At 31.0% G+C, this 10,432-nt stretch overlaps 1 protein-coding gene across 1 annotated transcript; it reads left to right on the top strand.

The window, feature by feature from the left end:
- The first annotated feature begins 8,591 nt into the window (after positions 1–8,591).
- Positions 8,592–9,693, top strand: LOC117788037 (E3 ubiquitin-protein ligase RNF8-like). The gene is made up of 2 exons (XM_034626692.1): positions 8,592–8,643; positions 8,804–9,693. Exon 2 carries the CDS (start codon positions 8,866–8,868, stop codon positions 9,580–9,582), a length of 717 nt encoding a protein of 238 aa, XP_034482583.1. The 5' UTR covers positions 8,592–8,643; positions 8,804–8,865; the 3' UTR covers positions 9,583–9,693.
- The last annotated feature ends 739 nt before the right edge of the window (positions 9,694–10,432 follow it).

The following is a 10,432-nucleotide window of genomic DNA, read 5'->3' on the forward strand; positions in this document are numbered from 1 at the left end:
GTCAAAATAAAATGTGGCAGGTAGTATGTGGCACATCTAATTGAGACACCGCAAAAGATTGAAAAAAATAAATTTAAAAAAATGAAAGAAAAGAGATTTGGCAAAACGAAGATTTTATACACTTTGTAATAAAGTTTCGGCTAATGGTTCTATGACAGCTATGTTATATAGTTGATCGATTTTAAACAAATTTGGTTAGAATGTATATATTCAGTTTACAGGCATATTCTGCTAGATTAGTTGAGATATGTCCAAAAATCAACAAATTTCTTATACTAAGGATTGATTTTCAAGCGATCGTTCCTATGGCAGCTTTATAATATAGTGGACCGATTTAAACTAAATTTGGCCAGAATATAAAAGATAAACTGAGATGCAAATTTTGTGAAATTTGTTGAGATATTTCTATGAACAAAAAAGTTTTTCATACTAAAGGTGGATTTTCAAGGAACTGCTCCTATGACAGCTATATGATATAGTGGATATATGATATAGTGGATTTTAACCAAATTTGGTCAGCATATATAAGATAAACCTAGATGCAAATTTTGTGAAATTTGTTGAGATATTTCTATAAACAAAAAAGTTTTTCATACTAAAGGTTGATTTTTAAAGAACTGTTCCTATGACAGCTATATGATATAGTGGACCGATTTAAACCAAATTTGGTCAGCATATATAAGACAAACCCAGATGCAAATTTTGTGAAATTTCTTGAGATATTTCTATAAACAAAAAAGTTTTTCATACTAAAGGTTGATTTTCAAGGAACTGTTCCTATGACAGCTATATGATATAGTGGACGGATTTGAACCAAATTTGGTCAGAATGTAAAGAGTCAGCTTAAACTTAAATTTTGTGAAATTGATCAAAATAGCTCAAATATTACAAAAGTTTTTTATACTTTAATGCATTTATAAAATTATAATACCCTCTGTTAGAGTATTGAGAAGAATCTTCCGACAAACTGACAACTGTAGAATGCAAAAATATGCGCAAGGAGTGTGTGAGTGTGTTGTGTGTGTTAAAATGAGCCCAGCATGATGTGTTCAAAAATCATTAAGAGCCTCTTCGCTGGGACAGTGGGGCTGGTGAAAGGAGCTGCTTGCAGCTTGCCACATGAGGCGGCAGGAGGCAGCTGATCCACATATCGTGGCAAAGTGAAGCGAAAAATTACTTTGACGTTGCGTCAAAATTTCACACTTTTGGGAGAGATAAAAGCCAAACACAGTGGATGACGAAGTGGCAACTGGAAATGTGGCAACGTGGCAACGTGGAACGTGGAACTGACAACATTCCCCAAATATTTGGCATATGCATTCAGACTGCACATCATTAAAAAGCATGTTAAGTGGCGGGGCAAGCAGTGAGGCATGCCACAAGAGATCCCAAACAGAAACAGACTCTGGTCTCTGAGAGATCTCAGCCTGGCTGCAAATTAGCATACAAGCCGCGCTTTTGCCATAATTTGCATATAAAATTAGCGCAACACTTTAAGCGCCTCTCCTCTCTGCCCCCCCTCTCCACTGTCCCCCCTCTCCGCTGTCCTCCTTGCCACTGTCTGTGGTGACACTTGGCAACTGCGGCTGCTCATTTAGCGCCTTGCTCTGCCGCTGATTGGTTGTACATACAACACAAAACTTGCCTCTGTGCGCTATGATAATTAAGCTTAAGAGGACGACGACTCCGACGGCGACTGCGACGCTGACGCCGACTGCGACGGCGACAGCGACTGCACTTGTTGCTGCAATTTGCATGGCTTAAATGACTCACTATCTTTATGCATAAACACAAATATCTACACAGCAAAAAAGATGATATACATTCTACAAATCAAGTTTAAAATTATGAATTCAGAACATTCAATTTAAATGTATTTTTAAATTCAGAATTTTCAATTTTAATTTATTTATAAAAGTATGAATTCATATTATTCAATTTTAATGAGTTTTTAAAAGTACAAACTCAGAATATTTAATTTAAATGTATTTTTAAAAGTATGAATTCAGAATATTCAATTTATTTTTATTTTTAAAAGTATAAATTCAGAATATATTCAATTTTAATTTATTTTTAAAAGTATGAATTCAGAATATATTCAATTTTAATTTATTTTTAAAAGTATGAATTCAGAATACTCAATTTAAACTTATTTTTAAAAGTATGCATTCAGAGTATTCAATTTAAAATTATTTTTCAAAGTATAAATTCAGAATATTCAATTTTAATTTATTTTTAAAAGTATGAATTCAGAATATTCAATTTAAATTTATTTTTAAAAGTATGAATTCAGAATATTGAATTTAAATTTATTTTCTAAAGTATAAATTAACTATATTCAATTTGAATTAAATGTAATTATTTTATATTCTAGCGCTACAAGAATTTCCCTATAAATTTATGAACTACATAGTCACATTGAATATAGTTGTTGAGTTGCGAATTAAATGCAGATTAAATTACACTGACTCAACATGAAAATATGTTAAAAAAATTAATTATATTTGATTCAACTTTAAAAATTCTTATAGAACCCCATTAATCAAAATATTGGCTGAAAACATAAAATAAAAAAACAAGCATTTAAATAAAGTACACAGCAGAAAAATCATTGTTCTCAACGTATTTTTTAGAAGAAATTTTTTAGTAACTAAGCAAATATCTTAATTTTAAGAACTTGTTAAAAATTCTTAAAAATAAAAGAAACACTCTTCATTTCTCTACCAGTTATTTTATAATTTTTGCGAATTTTTTTTAAATATATATTCCTTTAATGATCTAATTTAAAAAATATATTTTCGAGGAATATTTGTAATTTTAAAAAGCCGGTCTTTTCAAAGGATTGAAAAACTGCGAAATAACTGATATTTGATTACTTTTTGAGATTGTTTTAATCTTGAATTTTTTCAGTGTATATATTTTAGTATAAAGCGAGCTGCGTCGCCTTCACGGCAATTAGCAGCAAAGTTCCGTTTGCCTGATTAGTCACGCCTCACGTCGCAGTTCCTGAAAAATGGCAGCTCATAAATAACATTGAAATATTCCGTACTCAAAACTTACTCTTACTTATCTATTCTCCCCTCTTACAACTCTTTCTCTCTGTCTTGTTTTCTCATCAATCTCATGCGTGAAAATGCTAAAGGTTAATAATTATGCTGTTTAATTTCAAAATGTGAGAACTAAAGAAATGTGTAAAAAATGGTTTTAATTTAAAGCTATTTAGTTTTTAAACATTTCTGTTGAAAATAATTTATTGGAAAGCATATAATGGGAATGTAAAAAATGTGTAGAACAAAATAGCTAACAGAAAGCTTTACTAATATTATTAATGATAAATAATGTTTAATCTTCTTAAACAAAATTATATTTGAAATTTTTAAATATTTTGAGACACAAATTTAAAGTTAAAAATTAGCCAAACAGCTTTATAGAAAAATTGTTATGCAATTTTAAGGACAAAATATGAAATATGAATGCAAACAATTATTGATTTTCTTATAAAATGTTGCTTGGAGCATCAATTGAAATTTATCTGCTTGTTTTTATTTTTTTTTTTTTGGTTTATTATTATGAGACTGGCACTAAATCAATACAAGTCATAAACTGCAATACGGTTTTTTAATTTATAGAATAAATGCGTGGCAATAAATGCAGTAAATAAATAAATAGCTATTTAAATAAATATTTATTTACATGCATATAATTGCATGTCGAGCGATGGAAATTAATGCGATTGCAGTTTATGACAAGCGATTAAAATTGAAAATGACAGCGGTGAGCGAATCGCGAGGAGTACTTATTGCATTTTATTATTTTCTTTAATTATGCAAAATCATTTTATACTGGCAGAATTACAGCTGAGGTTGACTGTTGGCCAGGCTTACAGCATTCGGCACTCAGGTCTCTGGTTTATTGGCTGTGGCTCAATTAAGTAGCACAGATGCCATAAACAGATAGCTTGTTTTACTCAAGACTGACATTTAGATAGGGTTATCTAAAATGGCCTGACACGGCCGAAAGGCTACTGCAACCGAAATGAAATCTTCCGAAAAACATTCTTTGTTCATTAGTCAAACGTTAGGTGACAATCAGATAGGGCCACCTTTAACTGGTAACTGTTATCCACTTTAATGGGGACAACCTGTAGCATTCCCATGTCAACAGACAAAACCAACTGCCATCTTATCAGCTGTTGTGATAGATTTCGAGATGCTCATGGTGAAAGTCGTCGATACCAAAGTTTATTTTTTTTTATTTAATTTATTTTTTTTTAGGGCCATGCAACTTGCAACGTTAAGACAGCAAAACAAACGCATGAATTACTACAAAAAGCCAAGCCGAGTGTCAATAAAATTGCGTAGATTATTGCAGGCGAGCTCATAAAATTGTTTACAATCCCAAATCGCAACATTCGCGCTCCCTGGCGACCCATTGGGCTGCCCATTCAACTGCCAATTTCCGTGTGCGTGTTCTCGACACACACTCGACTTTCCAGCTACCACTTCCCTACCCTTCCAGTTGCCTTCCCTTCCAGTTGCAAGCTGCACTAAGATACATGTGCCACGCCGCCGGCATTGTGCAGCATTTATTATTTGCTGCATACATATCTTTATACACCATATGAATTTATTAAATAAATGCATTAGGCTATAAAAAGGCGAAAGAGAAAGCAATTTATGCATACACTAGATACCCTAACTTACAGCCCATACATATTTATAATTTTCTACACTGCAATTCTCCTATATATAATTAAAGTTTGTAAACAACTCTCTGCGGAATTTTGTCAAATTTCAATGATAGAAAAAAGGTGGGAAAACTTTTGTTTGTAAGCTATTTTTATGCAATTCTTCTTAATATTTAATTTTCTTAGATCTATGCCAATATTGTTTTCACACATGTTTAAGCAATTTCAGAAAAGTCATTGCCGATCACAAAACATTTTTAGAAAACTGTTGCATATTTTTTTTATTCTTCCGATCTATTGGAAATTAAATTTATAATTTTCTACACTGCAATTCTAATATATATAAATAAAGTTTGTAAACAAATCTCTGCGGAATTTTGTAAAATTTTAATAATAGAAAAAAAAGGGGGAAAACTTTTGTTCGTAAGCAATTTTTATACAATTCTTTTTAATATTTAATTTTTTTAGATCTATGTCAATACTGTTTTCACACAAAACATTTTTAGAAAACTGTTGCATATTTTTTTTATTCTTCCGATCTGTTGGAAATTAAATTTATAATTTTCAACACTGCAATTCTAATATATATATTTAAAGTTTGTAAACAACTCTCTGCGGAATTTTGTAAAATTTCAATGATAGAAAAAAAAGGGGGAAAACTTTTCTTTGTAAGCAATTTTTATGCAATTCTTCTTAATATTTAATTTTCTTAGATCTATGCCCAATATTGTTTTTCACACAAAACATTTTTAGAAAACTGTTGCATATTTTTTTTATTCTTCCGATCTATTGGAAATTAATTTTCTCAGATCTACGCTAAAAATTATTTGACACATTTTCAGAAAAGTAAATCCTAGTAAGAAAATTAGTTTAACAAATAAACTCCATTATTAAATGCATTTTTACTTTTGTTATTTTGTAAAAAATAGTTAAAGCTATTTAGTTTTTCAATTTATTTGCTTAAAGTAATTTTTGGATAGGCAAATGATTAATTAAAAAATAATTCAAATTATGATTGCAGTTTTTAAATGATTTACGCGTTTTTTTGTTCAAACAAATTTTGGCAGATTTTTGTCCAAACATTTATCTAAATTTCGATAAAATCAATCACGAGTCAGGATAATATATATAAATAGCTGTTTTATGAAATTTCTGTGTTGCTTACAATTTTAGATTTTCTATAAACAAAGTTTGATTTGCATTAATTTTTTATTTAAAAATATGTTTCTGTTAATGATATAGTTCATATCTTTATATTAAACTGCAATTTCTATTGACACTAATAAACAGTCAGATACTTTTAACAAGTAATTTGGTTTTACAGGGTATAACAGCTGCCTTTCTTTTACACTTTTTATATGGGTTAGACTGACTCAAGCGACGGGGTGTCCCCAACAACTTCTCAGTTGCAGTTGCAAGTTGCCAGTTGCAAGTTGCAAGTGGGATTTGAAGTTGCAGTTGTGCATCTCGTGTTCGCCCTCAGCGTCCATGAGGACAACTGCAATATTATTGTTAATTTCATCGTAAATTTGAAATTCTTATGCTTATTGAATTTTCATGTTTGCCTGCTGTCCAGGCGACATGTCTCTCTGCTCCAAAGTCTTCTAGTTGTCCTTGTTGTTGTTGTTTGTGTTGTTTGGCAATACATGCAAATGATTTTAGTTATGATAAGACAATGTCAATAAAAGTTGCTCGAGAATTCACATTGAAAATGAACTGCAATTGCAATTTTATCAAGTTTCCTCTTTAGATCTTATGTTTGCTTTTATTTTATTATTGTTGCTGTTATCAAATAACAATTAAATATTTACTCGCCAGCCTCAAATTGCCATTTTAATGTTTGCTCACAGCTTTTGACCAACATTTTTCCGAATGCAGCAGCTGCCATTTGTCAGAATTAAATTGGTTTCTTGCCCCTCCGCACGACTTGACCCCTCTCTATCACTCACAGGTGATTGCATATCGGAATATCAAACAAAATTGACTGGTAATTAAACAATAGAAAGGCTTCTAAATAAATATACAAGTTACATGGCAAACAACTATGGAAAATCATAGCAAATGAACAATGTACAACAATGAAAATGAATTTAATAATATACAATATTTTCAAAAAGCTATATTTACAATAATAATAATTTCTACAGCGAGTACAACACTTTATGAACATTTAATTTGTAGAATTTAATTTATTTAATGTAATTTAACAATTTGTTGATCCTATAAAAGTTTAAGACAATTACGAAAAAATTATTATACAATAAATAGAGTCAAATTGGTGCAGATACTTGGAAATATAAAATACAAGTGTGACCCTATAGAATTTTAAGTACAACGCGTTCTCTGGCATTTTCTTTGCAGTCATGTGGCAACACTGATCATTATTTTCTGATAGGCATGTTGATTTTTTTAAAAATATCAATATCAAAAATATTTCGATATAAAAAAAATATCATTTATATTTGACATTTTTGACTAAGAAATATCGATAGTATCGATGATATAAATAATTGGGCGCAACCTAAAATATGCCGTGTTTTCACTTAAAATTAGTTGTGTTTCCACTAATTTTCATATTTTATTACACGGTTTGCGCTTGGATGCAGTGTATAATTTTGACAAAAAATAAGGTAATTATCTATTATACGGTTCTCATCTCAAAAAAAAAAAAAAAAACCACAAATAGGGGGTGATTTATGATGAATTTATTAGTAAAAATTAGATTGGGGACTCACTTGGTTTATTTTTAAAAAATCTTTGAAGTTTTCATACAAAATTAAATTTTGCATGGCTGTTTTGTGCATTTTGTCACTACTTTGTCCGTTTACCAACACTACTTTTGTAACCAAATCTGGTTAAGTTACTAATTTTGACGCGCACGATTTATAACCGTTTACCAACACTACTTCGAACTGGTGTTTAAATGTTGCCGTAACTTTAAATTAATAAAATATTTAATTAGTTAACCGCATATTTCTTTTAAAATAGACCATCTGCAGCTTCTGCGTCATCAGCGTCATCATCGTTTTCCCATGAGGATGTGAAATATATGGGTAAGCAAAATTTTTTAAAAAAATCGCGCGATTTTTTTTAAAAAAATTTTTGCCTGCGGCGCTTTTTTCTCACCTTATCAACTCAGCTCATCTAAATGGACATATTCATCTATGACCACCTCTTTGGAAGGGTTGTAAAGCCTTCCAATGGCCATAAACCCCTCATGGATCCTATCTGTGACATGTTTAAACTTCAACTTTTCACTGAGTATTACGTTGTGACTCCGCAAGAAGTCTAACAACTCACTTTTAATGAGTCTAAGAAACTGTCTCGCAGTAACATCACAACCTGTGCACGACATTTTATAAAAATTAAAGCTTTCTGCACGACTCCGTTATATATAGTGTTGGAAAACGGCTAGAAATCGGGCGAGTCAAAATTAGGTACTTACCCAAATTCGCCTACAAAAGTAGTGTTGGTAAACGGGCAAAGTAGTGACAAATTGCACAATACAACCATGCAAAATTTAATTTTGTATGAAAATTTCAAAGATTTTTTAAAAATAAACCAAGTGAGTCCCCAATCTAATTTTTACTGATAAATTCATCATAAATCACCCCTATTTGTGGTTTTTTTTTTTTTTTTGAGATGAGAACCGTATAATAGATATTTACCAAAAATAATTTTTCTTCATTGTTTCACAAAAAAAAAAAAATTTGTTAATACGGCAAAGGCAACGACTAAAAGTTTCGCCAAATAATATCAAATAATAATATCGATATTGATACTATCGCCAGAAAAAAATATCTCCCAAAAATATATCATCACCAATAAATATCTATCGATATATCGATGATATTTCGACATCCATATTCTCTGATTGTTTGACACTGCGCAGTTGCTCCTTTCATTTCAATTGGATTTCACAGCAAAAGTTTGTTCAAATATTGCCAAGCACTTAAGTAAGTTAATTACGAGTTGTTAATTACACATAATTACAATTAAATTAGTTAAAAACTCTAACTTTCAGTAACTAAAGCTGTCTCTCTCTATCACATTCAGAAGTATACGCACACACACTCTAAATTTAGCTTGAATTCTTTTGACATCCTGAATTTATAGATAATTCTTAGAAGGGGAATCCCAACGCAAAGCATTAAAAGCCACAAAAACCAACTTTTAAAATGGCAGAGATTCAATCAACCTTGCAAAATATTGCCGAAGGTATATTAAATGAAGTTGCTGAAAACTTGGAACTGGCCAATCCTGAAGCTGACAATGCACTGGAGGTGGAAAAATCCAAGGATGATTTCGCTAAGGAGTCGGCTGCTATAATACAGCAAGTCAAGGAATTAAGTGCAGCATTTGAAAAACTTGTGCTGCAAATCAAACCTCAGAATTCAGATGATCAGAATGAAGTTGGAGTGCAAAACATAGACTCCTTCTACGATCTTCACCGTTTGTGGCAGGAGCAGGTTGCAAATCTGACAGCCATTCAAAATATGCAGGCCGAAGACTTTCAAAAGCAAATATTGGAGAAGGATCAAGTGCGTCAAAAACTACTAGCTGACCTGGAAAATCAGGGACACGCCCATTTGGTGGAAATCGAAAAGTTGAAGAAACAATTTATAATCGATCTGGAGGCAAAGGATAAAATTTGCTTGGAGCTAGAGGAACAAATCGAACGACAGCGAGGAGATCACGAAGAGAGTGTCTCCTGCTCGATATGCTTGGATCCCTGGACTCTGTCTGGATACCACCGATTGGTATCCCTGGCTTGTGGACATCTCTTCGGTGATCCTTGCATTCGAGAATTTCTGGCAAAGCAACAAATTTGTCCACAGTGCAGAGCTCATGCTCAAGTCGGTGATATTCGTTATCTTTTTGGTCGCCCAATATAATTTCTTTTTTTTTATCCTTATCACAATCAAAAGGTTACAATATGAATAACTACTTTTCGGCTTATCTTATGGTGATATGCCAAATTAAATTTAACTGATTTCTTTCAAATGTATATTTGTTATTATCCAGTAAACAGAATTCACGAAGATTGAAAGAATTACATATTGTTTATTAACCTTTCAATGAAATGTGAAATGAAATAAAACTTTTTTCCTTCATTTCAAAATGTATAATTTCAATTTATTTAATCGATATTGATGTACTTGTTCTTGAAATATTGATTGATCATTATTGTATTGAAACTTCATATCTCAACAAGCTTTTTTTTCTCATTTCTTTGCCTATTATAATATTTGATGGCTTTTGGATATGACATCTTTATTTGTTTTGTAAAATAAATGTTTGTGGTTTTAACACTTTTTACGTTATTTAATGTTTTTAATTTCGATGGGTCCTGCAATGCATCGATAGCTAAAATAATTGATAGAACCACTCTCGATAGATAACACTTCAAAAATTTATGAAATGTGCACACACTGAAAAAACGGGAATTGCCAGAGATAAAAGATTTTTTAGCATAAGTGTGACCCTATAACATTTCAAAAGCAACGCGTTTTCTGGCATTTTCAACGCAGTGTGGCAGCACTGCTCATCATTTTCTGATTCTTTGGCATCAACGTTTATAAGAATAACTAATTGAAATGAAACTGTCTTAATTTTTTTAAATTTATAACTTAAATGAAATTTGAATTTAAAGTATATAAATTCTTTTGAAATCAAATGTTTTTAATGATGTTTATGATGAAATTGTATACAAAATATATAATTATTATTTAAAATAAACTAATC

The sequence above is a fragment of the Drosophila innubila genome, assembly GCF_004354385.1.
Source record: "Drosophila innubila isolate TH190305 chromosome 3L unlocalized genomic scaffold, UK_Dinn_1.0 0_D_3L, whole genome shotgun sequence".
Taxonomy (NCBI): domain Eukaryota; kingdom Metazoa; phylum Arthropoda; class Insecta; order Diptera; family Drosophilidae; genus Drosophila; species Drosophila innubila.